General features: G+C 51.5%; 1 protein-coding gene and 1 long non-coding RNA gene across 2 annotated transcripts in view; one reads left to right on the top strand and one right to left on the bottom strand.

Moving 5' to 3' along the window:
- The window catches only part of LOC110257438, a 69,289-nt gene that overhangs the window by 43,954 nt on the left and 6,802 nt on the right, over nucleotides 1–18,533 (top strand). The window lies entirely within an intron of this gene.
- On the bottom strand, nucleotides 1,365–8,440 carry MYL9 (myosin light chain 9). The gene is given in 4 exon segments (NM_001244472.1): nucleotides 1,365–2,137; nucleotides 2,969–3,130; nucleotides 5,053–5,262; nucleotides 8,315–8,440. Coding segments are annotated over 3 exon segments (519 nt in total). The 5' UTR covers nucleotides 5,237–5,262; nucleotides 8,315–8,440; the 3' UTR covers nucleotides 1,365–1,964.

Raw genomic sequence — 18,533 nt, 5'->3', positions numbered from 1 at the left:
GGTCAGAGGGGGAGCAAGCTTGTGACAAAACTGGGGGTAGGGGTTGAGGAGGTCCGTTCCTGACCATATGTCCCTGCCGTCTTCCTGGAAGGCCTTTGATACCACAGTGGCTCTGCTGAGTGACTTGTGGCTGGCACACGTGGCCATTGCTCTAGGAGTCCTTGAGAGCTGGCCATGATGAGTAGATGGCCAGGCTCAGCATCAGGCTGGGGTCAGGGTCGCTCAGGGCTCATAGTCTGGGGCCAGGGTCAAGAGTGCAGTGGAATTGGGATCACTCTGAGTCTTTGGGCCTTGTTGGAACTCATTTGGGGCTGCCCCATTGGGAGCCGAGGTCAGGAACTGTGGGGCATAATTCAGAGGCAGTAGGGGGAGTTTCATGGGACTCTGACCAGGGATCGGCCGGAAGGGGCCTGACGCTCACATAGGGGCAGAGGCCTGGGGGAGGTTAGGCCTCCTGGGCCAGGCAGGGTTCCCTTAGTGCTCAGCACTCTGATCTTGGACTTTGCGGCTGCCTGGCCCTGGATGACCCTTAGAAAAGGCAGCAGGACCAAGCTGCCTGCTCCCTGCTGGGCTCAGGTGGGATGTGTCCTCTCATGGCCTGAGCCCCATGGAAGGTCCAGTGGCCGGGATCCAGCTCTCCCTCTGCCCCAGATCCACTGGGTGACCTCAGTCCCTGTCCCTATTGACCGTGTCCATTCAACCAGTATTTCCATTCCGCTTATGCCCCAGGCACAGTTGTCAGTGTTCCCCTCATTCTGATGTAAAACGCATCCCCGTCCTGCTGTCTCATTTGCCTGTGGGATGTGAAAAGCTGTGGCTTGCTGTGCTGCTGGTCCTGTGCCCAACTGACCCTCCAGCTGGGGAGGGTGCAGCCCAGAGCACACCCGGGAGCTGCCCGGTAGGGCCGCAGGGAGTCCATTAGACCCTTTGTTCTCACCTCCTCTTTCTCACCTCTGTCTCTGAGCTAATGGGATGTACCCTCTTCACTGTTCCCAAAGCCTCCCTATTATTCCGGGACCACCTGACTTTCCAGGAGTGTTGAGGTGACCATGGAGATGCAGGCTCTAATCCTAAAGTCTGTGACCCTGCCCCAGGCCCCCTCAAGACCCAGGACCCCCCCCCCCCACTGGGGTTTGCCGTGGTGATTCCTGTGGGTCTTCCCCACTTTGCCCTCCGTCTCGGGAAAGCTTTTCCTCTCAGTTCCTCTGTCTGCTCCCCACTGCTGGGCTGGGTGACCACAGTTGGGTCTTCCTTGGGCCTGGGGGTGGGGGAGGATCAGGCAGCCACTGTGGGCGGGAAGAGAGGGTGTTTGGGGCCTAGGGGCGCCTTTATTTCACCCCAAGCACAGACACATAGACCCGAAGCAGTGCTCAGCCTTCTATTAGAGGTTCTGCCTCCCCGAGACAAATCTCTACCCTGCACGCACTTTCTGGAGCACACTCCTGGGGGAGGGGGAGAACCCTGGGGGTGTTCTGGTGGCTGGGCAGGGTGTAGGGGAGGGGCCTGGCATCCTGTCCTCTGAGAAGGGGCCTTGGTGAGGTTTGAGTGTTGGTGGCAGTGGCTGGGGAAGGGCTTTCATACCCTGCATGGGGGTGCACGCAAAGTGGTGTCCAGACCAGGACATGGGGCCCTTCCTGCAGGGAACAGTCTGGAGGGGGTGGGCGACAGCTGAGGCCTGGGCTGTCATGAGGGGCTGTCCCTTGGTGCCTCCAGGTCAACCTCCCAAGAAAATGGTGTTTCCTTAGAGGGTCACGCTGGGAACACCTGCCTGGCGTTGGCTGTGTGCCTCTTGTGTGGCACTGCGCTCTCTCGGCCTCCACTGGGAGCTGGACCCCTAACCCCTCAGAGGGAGGGTCCTCTGAGAGGGTCCTGTGGGCTCGTGGGCATGGAGCCAGTGCAGACGGTGTAGGGGAGCAGGTGACTGGGACAGGGGCCTGGGCCTGGGGGCCGGGCGGGGGGGGGGGCTAGTCGTCCTTGTCCTTGGCACCGTGTTTGAGGATGCGAGTGAACTCCACGTAGTTGAAGTTGCCTTTCTTATCAATGGGCGCCTCACGGTACATCTCGTCCACTTCCTCGTCTGTGAAGCGGTCGCCCATGGTGGTGAGCAGCTCCCGAAGGTGGTCCTCGTGGATGAAGCCTGCGGACAGGGCCAGAGCCATGAGACAGGGCCCGGGGCTCCCCACCAGTCCCTGCAGACCTAGTAGCGGGGGAGGGGCCAGGTCTCTGTTCAGTTTGAGGTCGCCAGGGCCGGAGGGGAGAGCTCTGCCCTGGGACTGTCAGCGAGGTGTCCCCATGGGGCCGTGGCGGGGCTGGCCATGTCCTGCTTTAAGAGCATGAGCCCCAGAGTTCCCTTGCCTGAGTCTGAATGCTCATTCCCCCTCTTTCTGGCTGTGTGACTTTGGGCAAGTTACTTAACCTCTCGTTGCCTATTTGATCGGGAAAGTGGGGGTGAAAATCTGCCAGTCTGGTCGGGGGCTGGGGAGGGGGTCGGGAAATCATCCTGAACATGCGGAAGCCTGTGGTGCGCCTGCGGTCCCCGAGGAACTACTGAAACGGCCACGGCTGGTGCTGCTCTGGCCCGTCCCCGGGAACAGCCAGCTGTGGGGTAGGAGGCCTTCGGGAGACTGAGGATGGGGGCTGGTTTCTCTACCTTGTTGTCCAGAAGGGCCTGAAGTGGTTTGGTTTCTGGAAAGGTCCAAAGCAGAGGCCAAGTGTGTTGGACCAGCAGCTGGACTATGAAGCGGGAAGGCTTGGGGGGTGGGGGTGGTTTTGGCTAGCCTTGGGGGCAGAAAGCCAGACAGCAGCTCGGCTTTTATAGTTCTGGAGACAGAAACCAGTGGATGGGTGATTTCTGTTTCGGGCTCTGGGGCAAGGGGCCCCGAGTCCTGTCCGGCCTGGTCTCGCTTGCATATGTGTGTGTGTGCGCGCACGTGTGTGCCCTGGGGGAGGCGCTCAGGAGGCTGCTGACCTGAGGCCTCCTCATCGAAGCAGGCAAAGGCGTTGCGGATCACGTCCTCGGGGTCCGTGCCGTTCAGCTTCTCCCCAAACATGGTGAGGAACATGGTGAAGTTGATGGGCCCCGGGGCCTCGCTCATCATGCCCTCCAGGTACTCGTCCGTGGGGTTCTTGCCTGTGGGGGGAAGGCCATTGGCACCTGCTGTCACCTCTGGTCCCCTCCCTGCCCACTCCCTTCATGGCCCCACAGAAGGAGAGAGTAGAGTGACAGTTAAGTTCTGTAAAGTGTTACAACATTTCTGGGATGGGCTGCTGTCTGCAGGTCCCTCCCCTGGCTCTCCTGGTGGCCTGGACCAGTTTCCTCCTCAGGTCTGGACATCGGCCGTGGATAAGGCTCTCTGAAGTACAAGAGCCCCCATCTGCCCACCGCTCACTGGGTCCCGTGCTCCGTGTGCCTTATCGGGTTACCTTTCACCACCTGCACGTGGGAGGGCAGCAGCCTCGCCCCCTTCGCAGGTGTGGAGCCTGAGACACAGAGGTGAGGCGACTTGTCCCTGATCACACAGCGAGCAAGGAGTGGAGCCAGCATTCAAACCCAGGCAGCCAGAACCCAGATCTCAGGCACAGTTTCAGTAGTAGTTAAACCAGTGGGCTTTGGCGTCATACAAGTGAGGGTTTGACTCTCAGATCTGTGCCTATTTCCCTGCCTCTGAAGAGAATTGTGAGGATGAAGAGGCAGTGGCTGTAAAATGCTCAGAACAATGATCGGCAAGGCCTCGTGGACTCGAATCAACTGCTCGGTTCAAACCCCAGCTCTACCCACTTAGTAGCTGTGTGACCTTGGGCAGGTTACTTAACCTCTCTGGGCCTCTCTGTTTCCTCATTTATAAAGTGGGAATGGTAATCATATCTACCTAATAGAATTGCTTTGAGATTTAAGATAATACCTGCAGAGCTGCTCCTCGTTAGTGTTATTATTTGCTGTTCTTGTTTTTTATCCAGAAGGCTGTGACAGATCTGTGGCCCCACTCACATGAGCTACAAATAGGAGTGTTGATTTTTCCGGGTAGATGCCAGGGCTCTTACGGCCCTACATGCAGGTGCTGCCTCATAAACGTGAGGGAGCCTTGGTGTCCCTGTCTCCTCTGAGCCTCGCACACTCTGGTGTGTCCCCATGGGATGGCTGAGGCCTGAAGAGCTGTGACATCAAGACATCACAGCTCTTCCCCTCATCAGGCCTCAGTCCTCCTTCCAGCTGGTGACCGCATCAGGGAGGGAAGCTTCAGGCGATCCTGGCCTGAGGCTGGGAGAGATGTGGTGCCGAGGGTGGGGACAGTGTCTGATGTCAGCCCTCCTGCTCCCTCAGGTCACTTGGTCCTCCCATCAGACACCTGGGGGTGGGGGAACATGAGGGCCAGGGTCACCATGGCAGAGGAGGGGAAGTGGGCACAGAGTAGGGCTGCCCAGCTGTGAGCGGCAATGCCAGGGACTGACCCAGGCCTATCCGCCATAGGCTGCCGCCTCTGCTGCCAGAGACCCCCCCTCCTCAGCCAGTGTCTGGCCCAGACGCTCTTGCCTGGAAGAAGGGAGTGCCAGAAATGGACTGAGGGGGGTTGTCTGTGGCCAGCACATGGGGAGGGAAGGGGGGCGCAGAGCCACAAGTGGGGGTGTGGCTGGTGTCTGGGGGCTTGGCTTCTGGGCCCCAGTTTCCCCATCTGAGCAATGGTGAAATGTACTGGATTCCTGAGCCCGTTTAGCTCTAGATTCTGATTCTGGAGGTCACTGGAGTCAGTCCCTCAGAGCCTGGCACAAGTGACCTCTGAAGGAGGGGGAGGTGCCCTGACCTCCCCCTCTGGGCCTCGGTTTCCCCATCTGTGCAGTGGGAAGTCTGTGGGCCTGACTGGGTTCAAGTCTGGTGCCCATCCACTCTGTGCCCATTTCCCTATCTGCTAAGTGGAGAAAGGGATGGCAGCTGCCCTCCAGGGCGGGTACCTTGTGTCAGTGCACAGGAAGTGTTCCGTAAGGGCTGGGCAGCCCTGCTGCCTGCTCCAGCTGAAGCCCCTCCTGGGCCCACTTAGACCCCCAGCCCCTGCTCACCCAGTGAGGCCAGCATGTCATGCAAGTCCTCCTTGTCAATGAAGCCATCTCGGTTCTGGTCGATCATGTTGAAGGCCTCCTTAAACTCCTGGATCTGGGACTGGTCGAACATCGCGAAGACATTGGATGTGGCCCTCTGTGGCCGCTTCTTGGTGGTCTTGGCCTTGGCCCGTTTACTGGACATCTTGGCTGCAGGCGTGTGGGACTTTCCTGCAGGCAGTGGGTGTGGGGAGGAGAGCCTTTGACCCCAGTTCACCTGTCAGTGCCTGAGCCTGGTGTTTGTGCTCCCTCAGCCTTGGGGCTCCTGCCACCCAGTGCATCACAAAAGCAGACACGGGGTGGATTCTGTGTGATCTGAGACAATTCCCTCCACCTTCTGGGGTGAGTTTCCTCATCCGAGTGCCCAGCATGAGGGATTACTTGACTTAGTGCCCGAGAAGCCCCTGGCATGGTGCCCGGCACAGAGGAAGCTATTTTTGCTATGACTGTTTGGGTAAGACACTTAGGATTGGGTTCCATGCCAACCATTTCGGCGCTTTATCTCCTTTAATCCTTAATAGCATTTACACTGTCCAGCTCTCTCCAAGTGACAAGGTGGGTCCACGTTGGGAGGCTCCAAGGCTCCCTGCCCCCACCAGCAGGAAGGAGCTGGGTCAGCGGCCCTGGCCCTGCATTCCTGACATTCCTCCTCCTCCCCGTCCCTCTGCCCTCCCTGCTAAGGTTCGGGAGGCCAGTGCTCTGGGCAGTCTCCCTTCCCCCACCTGCCCACACTTGACCAGCACCCAAGGGTGGGTGATAGGCCTGACTTGGGCCCTACTCCTGTTCTCACCCCTCATTGCTTATGGGGGCCTAAAGGTCCCCCAGACTGAGAACCCCAGCTTCTTGTCACCCTTGTTTAGATCTGGCCTCTCAGCCTCCAGCCGGTCTCACCCATTGTGTACAGACCCAGACCTGCACCTGTCACTTCACCTTGAAGCCCTTGAAGTTTCCTGCCATCCCCCCGCCACCCCTCTCCTCTGCTCCAGCAAGTGTCATCTCCTTGGCCTGGCATTTAAGGCCCTGTGCGAACCCCTCCTGCCCTTCTCTCTGACTGGCCATGGAGTCCCTCACGGCATTCCTTCCACCACTTGTCATCCTGCCAAGCTACACCTCTGGCTACCCAGACACCCCTAGACTTTCCTTCTTGATCCCCCCACACACCAGGAATGCCCTTCCTTCTCTAGCCTAGTTCTTCAGACACCCCTTAGGGAGCAGGTCCGCCACCCTGACTTTGACCGTAGGCAGTTAAAGGTCTCTTTCCCTCACAATTGATCGGGGCTGATGTAAATCCTGATTTACACCGAAGGCCACGGTGGAGCTAATAGATGCTTGTTTTAGTGAATGACTGGGAGGGTTACGGTGGCCAGCCTACTGGCCCCACTGTACAGATGGGGAAGCTGAGGCCCAGCAAGGGCTCTTTCCCTGAACTCTTGTCGTGGCTGCTGGGGGCTGTGTCCCTGAAGACCTAGGGCTGTGTGCTCCTCCGCTGGGATGGTTGTGGGCTGGCCGAGGCCCTGGGACTGCTCCGTGCTCTTTCCTCTGCCCTGAGTCCCTGTGGTCAAGAATCTCCAGGAAGCCTTAAATGCTCCTCGGGCTATCTCCAGGCTTTTGTCCCATGACCCCATTCAAGTCATTCTCAGTCTTCAGCCTTGCGATAGTAAACCCTGAGCTGGGATGCTGGCCAGCCCTAGCCCTTCCCCAGAGCCACAGCTGCCTGTGGTCATGAGACCGTCCCACTGTGTCCCACTGGACCGATGCACCTGGCTCTCAGTTTCTCATGTGGTTCAGGGTGGGTAGACAAAAGCCTTTCTCACCCACAGCTTGGGTGAGAGTGGGATGGTGCCGTCGGCTAGGAATGCCATTCTCTCTTGTGGGGCCCTGTCCTTCCCTGAGCCAGATGTCCTCTGGGAACTCTGACTCACGGCACCCACAGAAAGTAGCCGAGGAGAGGTCCACTGTGCCCGGCAGAGGCTGCGATGGTCATCACTGTCAGTACTCCCACCCCGACTGTAAAGTTCTAGGGCAGACGTGGCAGGAGGAGAGAGAAAGCCACGGCCAGGGGCAGGAGTGGCCAAGAGCTCACCCACTGCTCTGATCCTGGCTCAGCCCCTCTGCCTCCATGGCTACCCCAACCCCACCCTCTTCTGTTGAGGGGCCATGATAGGGCTTAGAGCACTGACCTTTACAGTGTCTCTCCCAGCAATATTGGGAAGTAGGGTGGGGAGAGTGGGGTGTCCCCCACAGTGCAGTTAAAAGAGTTGAGGCCCAGGAAGTGGCATGCCCATGAGAGGTAGAGTCCAGCTGGAAGCCAGGACTCCTGGGCTGGGCCTGCATCAGCGGGTGGCAGATGGCCTTTCATGGTCAGCTGATGGCAGTTGAGGGGCTGAGGACTCTGTGACCAGAGGCAATTTCTAGTCTTGGTTGAGGGGCTGGGGTCAGAAACAGGCTGGGCTCTTAGCCCTAGATCCGTGCCCTTTCCTCCTGGGGGTCCTGGACACCAGGGATCAGATGGGATTGGCACTCAGCCCGGCTGCAGCTGGGTGCCACCTCCCCCTTTTGGTGCCTGAAATCCCACTGTAACAGCAAAGACAAGGCCTGTGTTCCCGCCGTGGTCACTTTAGCTGGCAGTGCGGGATGCCTCCTTGGTAAACTCACCTCATCTGAGCGTTGGGAGGAGAGGGGACCAGTACCTGCAGCCTCTCTGGGTGAGGGGGTGAGCCCAGGGCCCTTGGCGGCGCTTCCCCACCCAATATGTCCTGGTGCGCAGAGGGCTCAGAGCTGGGAAGCCCGGGTGCGCAGCACATACCCTCAGTGCGCGTGGGCAGAGGTTACCCCAGTTATCCCTCTCTCCTACCCCAGGAGGAGGGGGGGGACACGGATACTCTGGAGGACCCTGACAGGGCTCAGTTTCCTGTCTGTGACACCCATAGGTCCACTAGGCAGGGGACAGCGGCGACCATAGCCCCCTCCCGTCCTCCCGGACTGGGCATCACTAACTTCACAGCGAAGGGGCCGGGCCGGCAGTCTGGCGTCGTCATAGGCCCCCTTGGTTCCGGAGCCAGGAGTAGTCTCCCTGCTCCCCAGCCCCAGCCAGAGTCCCCCCAGCCCTTCCAGCTACGCTTGCCCTGAGACCCTCCGAAACCCAGCCGCCTCCACCCTGCCCCATCCCCAAGTTGGGGCCGCGGCCATCACACCGCAGCCTCCAGACCACCTGGGCTCCCACCTGGTGCGGAGAAGGCGCCGGCTCGGTGCGCGGAGCGGGTGCGGAGCCGGGGCTGGCCGGGCGTCGGTGGGGTCCGGGCTGGCGCGGTGGGGGCGCGGGGCGGGGCGCGGCGCCGGGCCTTACAAGGCAGAAGAATGTGCGGCGGCGGGGCGGGGGCGGGGCGGGGGCGGGGCTGCAGCAGCCCGGCCTTATTTGGCTTCGACCCACAGGCCGGGCTGGGGAGTTCCCCGGCGAACCCTTAGGCTGTGAGGGCCTTCCCCACGTGGGCCGGAGAGGGGGAGGGGATGGGGATTGGGGTGGGGGGGCTGGACAGCCCCGGCAAGGGGGTTATCGGGCTGGCCCTTCCTCTCCAGCGAGGCAGGCAGAACGTCCAGGGACCCGCCCCCCCAGTCCTACCCCCACCTTCCCCCAAAGGCCCGCCGCCCGGCCCCTTCCCCGGGGAAGGCTTCCTTCCACCAGGCCAAGTATGGCTTTTTTCCAGTCCCAAAGAAGAGGCGTGTGGGAGAAGACCCACCATCCTCAGGCAGAGCCACCAGTCAGGCTCCCGTGGGTGTGGGGCGGACATGGGAGTAGGTGGGACTTCGCCTGGGGCAGCCCACCTCGGCCAAGTCACTCTCCTCTCTAGCCGCCCTCAGTTTCCTCACCTCTAAAATGAGTGGCCAGGAAGAGCCACCCCCCAGCCCCAGCCAGTGAGGGAGCCTGGGGACCCTGAGAGCATCCTTGCTAAAGGCGCTGCACCTTCTTCCCCTTCTTGTTGGCCTGCGTCAGAGGATGGAGTCTGGGAGGACAGACCCATCAGGCCCTGTCCCCTCTCTCTCTTTTTTTTTTTTTTTTTTTTTTTTTTGTCTTTTTGCCTTTTCTAGGGCCGCTCCGCAGTATATGGAGGTTCCCAGGCTAGGGGTCAAGTCAGAGCTGTAGCCACTGGCCTATGCCACAGCCACAGCAACACCAGATCCAAGCCGGGTCTGCAACCTACACCACAGCTCCCGGCAACGCCAGATCCTTAACTCACTGAGCAAGGCCAGGGATTGAACCCAAAACCTCATGGATCCTAGTCAGATTTGTTAACCACTGAGTCACAACGGGAACTCCCCTGTCCCTCATTTTGACCCTTGAGCCAACCCCTTACCCATCAGCCCCTACCTTCCCTTTGATCCAAACAGACCTTCTCAAGGGAACTTTTCAACACCCAACTACTCTGTGAATATGAACTGACATCTGCTACCTGCCAGGCACTGTGCTGGCTGCTGGGGAAATAGCAGTGAACTAAAATCCTTGCCCTCAGAAAGCATTTGTTCTTGTTGGGGAAAATAGCATCAACAAGCAGCTATATGGCTTGGAGGGTAGAAATAAGTGCGTCGGAGAATAAAACAATGGGAGGTGAGAGAGAAAGTCACAGGAGGTGAGGGCTGCCTCCCAGGAAGTGACATTTGGGCAGAGCTGAAGGAGGTGAAGGGGCAGCCCCTGCAGAAGCCGGGTAGGGGGAGCTTGCCCAGCTCAGGGTCAGGGAGGTCAGTGTGACTGAGGGGAGGGGGCTGGGAGATGAGGTCTGAGAAGCAGTAGAGACCTAGCCCAGGGCTCCGCATGTTGCCGGAAAACTGAGTTTGCCTCTTGGTGGGTGTCAAGCCAATAGACCCAAGCAAGCCAAAGATCAGGAGAAGGAAGGATTCATTATTATTTGCAGCAAATAAGGAGAACACCAGGGATCTTTCCCAAAGCAGTGTCTCCTTGACAGTTTTCGGCTAAGGGTACATGCATATTCATGAAGGGGCTCAAGCAGAGAATTCCCACATAGAATTGGGCCCAAAGTTTTCGGAGTCCAGCTTTAGTTGAATGAAGTCTGGAGGGGCTAGAGCCTCCTTCCATCCCCCACCTGAGCTTAGTTCCTGCAGAACTCAAAGGTACATTATTATGTAATATCCCTTGAGGAAGAACTAGGACTCTGCTTTATCACTGGCACTGTTGTTTGACTAGCTTTTCTCTGATCCTGCATTCTTTTCTTCCCTTAAGATCTTTAATCACAGGACCTATTCAAGGGTGTGGCCAGGCTTAGATCACAGAAATGGCTTTGGCCAAGATGGCTTCTCTTATGTCAAGAAACCCATTCCTGGTTCTCTTTCTCTGGGGACGCCCAGCCTATCTGCTTACACGTGTAGGCACTGTCAGATATCAGAGTTGGAGAAGGGTGGCAAGATCGGGCTTGTGTTTTAACTAAATCCCTCTTGGGTGAGGTTGGGAAGCAGGGAGACCATTGAGGAGCTAGTCAGCAGGATGATGTGTCCAGACTAGTGTGGTGGAAGTGCGAGAAGGGGTGGGGTTCTGGACACATTTTAAATTGCATCCAGTAGGATTTTTGCATGGATTAGTATGTGTGTGAGGGTTAAAGGAGAATTCCAAGGGTTGTGGCCTGACAGTGGGAGAGAAAGAGCTGCCGTTTTCTAAGATGAGTTGGTGGTGGAAGAAGCAGTTTTGGAGAGATCAGAAATTCTGTTTTGGACATATTAATTTTTAAAAACTTTATTTTGAAATAGTTTCAAATTTATAATAAGAACTATATAAAGAGCTCTTGTATACTTTCATTTAGATTTTCCAGTTGTTAACATTTGGCTTTATTATATTTTCCTGTGTGTGTATCCAACCCCCAACTATTTGAGACTTGCACACATCAAGCCTCTTTACTTCGAAATACTTTATTTTTTTTTAATGATTTTTATTTTTTTCCATTATAGCTGGTTTACACTGTTCTGTCAATTTTTTACTGTACAGCAAGGTGACCCAGTTACACATAAACATACATACATTCTTTTTTCTCACATTATCATGCTCCATCATAAGTGACTAGACATAGTTCCTGGTACTATGAAATATGTTAGTATCTCCTAAAAAGGGGATTCTATTACATATCCATAATACAATGATTAAAATCAGGAAGATTTTTTAATTAAAGTTGATATACAGCATTATATAAGTTACAGGTGTACAATATAGTGATTTATAATTTTTAGTTAATACTCCACTTAGAGTTGTTATAAAATATTGGCTGTGTTCCCTGTGTTGTGCATCATTATGTCCTTGTAAAACTCAGGAAGATATTAGCATCGATTCAATACCGTTGGCTAATTTACAGTCCATCTTCTACTTTTGCCATTTACCCCCAATTGTGTCCTTTATAAAAATTTTTTTTTCTGGCCCAGCAGCCAGTCCAAGGTTATGACATTTCGTGGCTCTCCTTTTACACATGTGTGTATGGTAAAATAACAAAATTTACCATTTTCACCATTTTTAAGGTTACTGTTCAGTGGCACTGGGCACCTTCTCACTGTTGTACCGCCCTCTGACTCCAGAACTTCTTCCCCTTCCCCAGCGTAGTTTCTGTAGCGATTAAACAGCAACTCCCTGTTCTTTTCCCTCGGCTCCTGTGCAGCCACCATTCTCCTTTCTGCCTCTAGGAATGCGACGACTTCGGTACCTCGCATGAGTGGAATCATACAGCATTTGTCCTTTTGTGACTGGCTTATTTCACTTTGCATAATTTCTTCAAAGTTCATGTGTCAGAATGTTCTTCTTTTTAAGGCTAAATAATATTCCATTATATAGAGAGACCTCCTTTTGCTTATCCATTCATCCGTCACCTGACATTTTGGTTATTTCCATCTTTTGGTCATGGTGGTTAATGCTGTTAACATGGGTATAGTACAGATATCTTTTCGAGTCCCTGCTTTTCATTCTTTGGGAGGCAAAACTGCAGGATTATATGGTAATTCTGTTTTTATTTTTTTTTGAGGAACCACCATACTGTTTTTCATAGAAGCTGTATCATTTTACATTCCTACCAAAGCATTCTAATTTCTCTACATCTTCACCAACACTTGTTATTTTCTATTTTTTTCTTTTTCTTTTTTTTTTTTTAATAATAGTTGTCTCAGTGGGTATAAAGTGATATTGCATTGTGGTTTTGATTTGCATTTCTGTAATAACTAGTGTTAAGCATCTTTTCATGTGCTTATTGACCATTTGTGTATCTTCTTTGGAGAAATGTCTATTCAAATTCTTGCCTTTTTAAAACATCAGGTTGTTTAGGGTTTTTGCTCTGGAGTTGTAAAAGTTTTTTATACATTCTGGATAACAACCCCTTATCAGATATATGGTTTGCAAAATTTTCTCCTAATCTGTGGACTTCTCCATTTAAAATAATTTTTTAAAATGGAGTTCCTGTTGTGGCTTAGTGGTAATGAACCTGGCTAGTATCCATGAGGATGTGGGTTCGATCCCTGGGCTCTCTCAGAAGGTTAAGGATCTGTCGATGCTGTGAGCTGAGATGTAGGTCGCAGACACAGCTCGGATCCTGCATTGCTGTGGCTGTGGCGTAGGCCAGCAGCTACAGCTCCGCTTCGACCCCTAGCCTGGGAACTTCCATATGCCGTAGGTACAGCCCTAAAAACAAACAATAAAATAATTTTAAAAATTTATGTAATTTATATACTATAATATTCACCTTTGGGAGTGGGGCGCACCCAGGGGATGCAAACATTCCTGGGCCAGGGATTGAACCCAGGTCACAGCAGTAACCTGAGCCACAGAAGTGACAACACAGAGCCTTTAACCCCTAGGCCACCAACGACCTCCATTATTTACCCTTTTTAAGTGTATAATTCCATGATTTCAGAATACTCATAAAGTTATACAGCCCTCCCCACTGTGTAATTCCAGAACATCCGTCACCTCAGAAGAAACTCCAGAGTCCCTAGCCGTCACTCCCCACCTGCCTTCCTCCTCCCGCCCCCTGCAAACACCCATCTGCCTTTTGTCTCCGGATTTGTTTACTGGAAGTTTAACGTAAATGGAATCATGTAATACCTGGCCTTTTGTGACTGGCTTCTTTCACTTAGCATGATGTTTTCAAGGTCCAACTATGTTATAACCTTTAGCAGTACTTCATTTTTTTATTGCTGAATAGTTCTATCAATATACTACATTTTTTTTCCGTTTTCATCAGCTGATGGATATTTGAGCTACACCGCAGCTCACAGCAACACCGGGTCTTTAACCTACTGAGCAAGGCCAGGGATCGAACCTGTAACCTTGTGGTTCCTAGTTGGATTCGTTTCCACTGCGCCACGATGCGAACTCCTTCTTTGTGTCTTTTTAGGGCCTCACCCTCAGCATATGGATGTTCCCAGGCTAGGGGTCAAATCAGAGCTATAGCTGCCGGCCTGCACCACAGCCACAGCAACTTGGGATCTGAACCACGTCTGTGATCCACCCTACAGCTCACGGCAATGCCAGATCCTTAACCCACTGAGCAAGGCCAGGGATCCAACCTGCATGCTCATGGGTACTAGTCAGATTTGTTTCTGCTGAGCCAAGATGGGAACTCCTTTCAGATATACATCTAGGAGTGAAATTGCTAAATCATTTGGAAACTCTGTTTAAATTTTTGAGGGACTTGCAAAGCGTTTCCTTCATGCTGCTAATGTGTGAGTGTTTGTTTCCCCACATCCTCACTGACACTAGTCTTCTAGCCATTGTGTTGGGTGTGAAGTGTATCTCACTGTGGTTTTGATTAGCATTTCCCTAAGGGCTAGTTATGTTGAGCATCTTTTTATGTGCTTATTGGACATTTATATATCTTCTGTGGAGAAGAGATTATTCAGATCTATCAATAGAAGAGATAGATTCTATTTGGATATTTTGCTCATTTTAAAATTTGTTTCTTTTGGAGTTCCTGCCGTGGTGCAGTGGAAATGAATCCAGCTAGGAACCATGAGGTTGCCGGTTCGATCCCTGGTCTTGTTCAGTGGGTTAAGGCTCTGGCGTTGCTGTGAGCTGTGGTCACAGACTCGGCTCGGATCTGGCATTGCTGTGGCTGTGGTGTAGGCTGGCAGCAATAGCTCCAATTGGACCCCTAGCCTGGGAACCTCCATATGCTGTGGGTGAGGCCCTGAAAAGGACAAAAGACAAAAAAATAAAATAAAATTTGTTTCTTTTTTGTTGTTGGGTTGCAAAGGTGCATAAAGCTATTACACCCTCTTACCAGATACATGATTTTCAAATATTCTCTCCCATTCTGCAGGTTATCTTTTCTTTTTTGCTTAATTAAAGTATAAATGTTTTTAATTTTTGTGAAGGTTTTTTTTTTTTTTTTTGATTTCTTGTGCTTTTATTATCCTATCCAAGAAATCATTGCCTAATCCAGGGTCATGAAGATTTACACCTATGTTTTATTCTAAGAGTTTTTTAGTTTTAGCTCTTAAATTTAGGTCTCTAATCCACTTAAAGTTAATTTTGTATATGGTATAAGGGTCCAACCTCCTTCTTTTGCATGTGGCTGTCCAGTTGTCCCGGCACCATTTGTTAGGAAGACTGTTCTTTCCCCCATTGAATTTTCTGGGACTTGAACTCTTGTTGAAAATCAGTTGTCCATATATGTTTGTGTTATTTCTGGACTCTCAGTTATTCGTTGATACATATGTCTATCCTTATGGCATTACTGCACAGTCTTGATTACTTTCACTTGGTAATCAAGAAGTGTGTCACCCAGGATTTACTGCTGTGGCACAGCGTGTTAAGGTTCCAGCATTGCGGCAGCTACGGTGTAGGTCACAGTTGTGGCTCAGATTTCATCCCTGGCCCGGGAACTCCCATATGCCTTGGGTGTGGCTGAAAAAGACGAAGAAGAAGAAAAAAAAAAGTGTGTCATCCAACTTTGTTCTTTTGCAAAATTGGCTAGAGTCTCTTGCGTTTCTATTTGAATTAAGATCACCTTGTCAAATTCTACAGAAAAGGCAGCTGGGATTTTGATACAGATCGTGTTGAATCTGTAGATAAATTTGGAGGAGTATTGTAATATTAAGTCTTCTGATCCATGAACATGAACTATATTTCCTTTTACTTAGATCTTTTAAGATTTCTCTTAATGATGCTTTGTAGTTTTCAGTGTGCAAGCCTTGTACTTCTTTTGTTAAATATATTCCTAAGTTTTAAATTCTTTCTGGGGCTATCATAAATGGAACTGTTTTCTTAAATTCATTTCAGAGTGCTCACCGGTAGTTGTTTTTACTCAATAATACTTCCGACACCAAATGTGTAGACTTTTTTTCCTCACAGCAATCAATTCTCCAATTCTCTGGACACCAAATGTCTGTCCTACAATTCAGTTCAATGCTGACCCTAAGTTACCATCCAGTTACCTGGAGTTAGTGTCAGACTCCACGGGTTTAAGGGCTCAGTCCCACAAGATTTTCTCTGCATCACACCCAGGTCACCCACACGTTTGTTCAACTTGACTACAAATTGGGGGTTGCTACACCCCCACCCCAGGATAATAATTTCCTAGAAGTGCTCACAGAACTCAGCCAAATGGAAGAGACACATAGGGCAAGGTGGGGGTGGGGGTAGCTCATGCCCTTTCCAGAGGTGCCATCTTCCCAGCACCTTGAAGTGTTCACCAACCCAGAGGCCCTCCAGACTCTGTTGTTTAAGGGTTTTTTATGAAGGTTTCATTACAGAGGCCTGATTGAATCTTTGGCCCTTGATGATTGACTTAATATCCAGCCCTCTTCCCCCTCCCCTGGAGGTTGGGGGGTGAGGCTGAAAGTTGAGCCTTCTAAACAAGATGTGGTCTTCTTGGCAACCAGCCCCCATCCTGAAGCTATCTAGGGGTCCCCAGCCACCAGTCCTCTCAGTAGCATACAAATGATTCTCATCGCATCAGGGATTCCTAGGGTTTTAGGAGCCGGGTAGCAGGAACTAGGGATGAGGACCAAATATTTATTTTTGGTTATATACAGTAGAGCTATAACTGATTATTATTATTTTTTTTGAATTTAGGGTCGTACCCTCAGTATATGGAAATTCTCAGGCTAGGGATTGAATCAGAGCTGCCGCTGCTGACCTACGCCACAGCCACAGCAATGCCAGATTCGAGCTGCATCTTTGACCTGCACTGCAGCTCATGGCAATGTCAGATCCTTAACCCCCTGAGCAGGGTCAGGGATCAAACCCACATCCTTATGGATACTAGGCTAGTCAGGTTTGTTACTGCTGAGCCACAACGGGAGCTCCTGTAACTAATTTTTGTATATTGATCTTATTTCCAGGAACATTGTTGAATTCCTTTATTAACTCTGATAGGTTTTTTTTTTTTTTTTTTGGTGGGTGCCTTAAGATTTCCTATATGAAAGATATCTGTAAATAGAGGTAGTTTAACTTCTTTCCAATTTGGATGCCATTCATTCATTCATTCTAAATTCATTCTTGCCTAAATGCTCTGACTGGAACCTCCCGTACAATGTTGAATAGAAGTGGCAAGAATGGACCTCTCTGTCTTACTCCTGATCTTGGGGAGAAAGCTTTCAGTCTCTCACCATTAAACATGTTAGCTATGGATTTTTTGGGGTGGGGGGCTTGTCCATCATCAACTTGAGGAGGTTCTCTTCTGAGTATTTTTATCATGAAAGGGTGTTGGGTTTTATAGAGGATTTTTCTGCATTTATTGAAATGTCTTTAATCTCTTTTAATCTGGACCTGTCCCTTAGCTTTTCTGTGTCTTTCATGAACTGATGATTTTGGAGAGTCAGGCCAGTTATTTGGTGTTCCTGCATGATTGGCTTCAGGGTATGGATTTTTGACAGGATTATCACAGAAGTGATGCTGTAACCTTCCCAGTGCATTTTGTCCAGAGTGTGATGTTAAATTTCCCATCCCTGGTAATAATACCTTTGGCCACCTAGTGTCTGCCAGATTTATTCATCAGAAAATTACTGCTTTTCCCTTTTGTAATTGATATGTTTGTTAGCAGATAATTTGCAAGTTGCTCCTTTGAGACTGAATATTCTGTTCCTCATCAAATTTTCAACCATGGCTTTTTTTTTCTTTTTTTAAATTATAGTTGATTTCCAATGTTGTACCAGTTTAACCATGGCTTTTAACACACACTGATGGTTCAGTTATCACTATGATAGTTGTCAAATGGTGATTTCCCTAACCCTTCTCACTTTCTTTTACTTTTACTAATTAACTGGTCACCATGGACCTGTTAACTTTGCAATTACCTGGTAGACATCTAAGTGGAGATGGCGCATGGGAAATGTAAAATTCAAGGAAAGCTGCAGGTTGTAGATCAAGATGTAGGAATTGTCAGTCTATACACAGTTAAATCCATTAGCAGTTGAGGGTCTCCAAGGGCTCTCGTCCCCTGTTGCTCACAGCCTAAGGTCTGCTGACATGTTTTGGAGACCAATGCTGGTGCTGACTGGATCACCAGGGGACCCTAGCTCCATGGAGGCTGGGACTGAGGGCCTCTGTCTTATGGGGAAGCTGGTCCTGTGGAAGGAAATGCCCTCTCTCTGTTCAAAGCTGGTAAAAGCCTTTACGACTTAAGCTGGCATTCAAGGCCTGTTCAGCTCCCTGAGCAGCAGCAGTCTTACGCTCTTGCCTCTGCTCACTGTGCCTTGCACTGCCACTGCCTGGAGAACCCCTGCTCATCCTCCAAAGCCCAGCTCAACTATTACCTCCTCGAATGTGAAGTCCCGCCCCTACTGCCCCCATCAAGATCATTCAGGAAATAGTTCTTGAAGCTTTCTTCTGTGCTAGGCACTGAGACTGGTGAAACAAACTCTATTCCTGCCCGCAAGGAGCCCGCTGTCTCCTGGTGGACACAGACATTCACAGGTAATCTCACAGATCTAAGCATCAGTGACAGCAACAAAGAAAGATAAGCGAAATGACCCTCATGCAGAGCAACGGGTTTGCAGCAACCTGGCCTGGCTGAGGGGCTTTGGCAGGGTTTCCCTGCAGAAATGCCAGTTGACCTGAGAGTTGAGTAGAGTAGACGGATGGGGGAGGGGAGCCGTGGTTCCCTGTGCAAGGCCTGAGGTGACGCTCCCAGGGGAGGTACACCTAGAAGGGTGGGCAGGGGCCTCCAAGGCCAAGGTGAAGAGGCTGCCTTTTCTCCTGGGGAGGCCGAGAAGGGTCCTGAGCAGAGGAGGACTGTTAGAGACCCTCTGGCTGCCATGAAGAAGGGGCACTGGGGACCATGTTGATTTTTCACATCAGCCAGGTTCAGATGAGTAGGAGATACAACTTCATTATAAATTTCTCTCATAAACTCCACTCCAGTGCTAGTGTAGGAACTTCATCTCAGTTGGTGGTCTGGGGGAGGGGTCCTCATGGTCTCCGGCTCTCAGGTCACTGGCAGCAATGGCTTTGTCTGTTGTCC

The sequence above is a fragment of the Sus scrofa genome, chromosome 17, assembly GCF_000003025.6.
Source record: "Sus scrofa isolate TJ Tabasco breed Duroc chromosome 17, Sscrofa11.1, whole genome shotgun sequence".
In the NCBI taxonomy this organism is placed as follows: domain Eukaryota; kingdom Metazoa; phylum Chordata; class Mammalia; order Artiodactyla; family Suidae; genus Sus; species Sus scrofa.
This window is presented reverse-complemented; position numbering and strand designations above follow the sequence as displayed.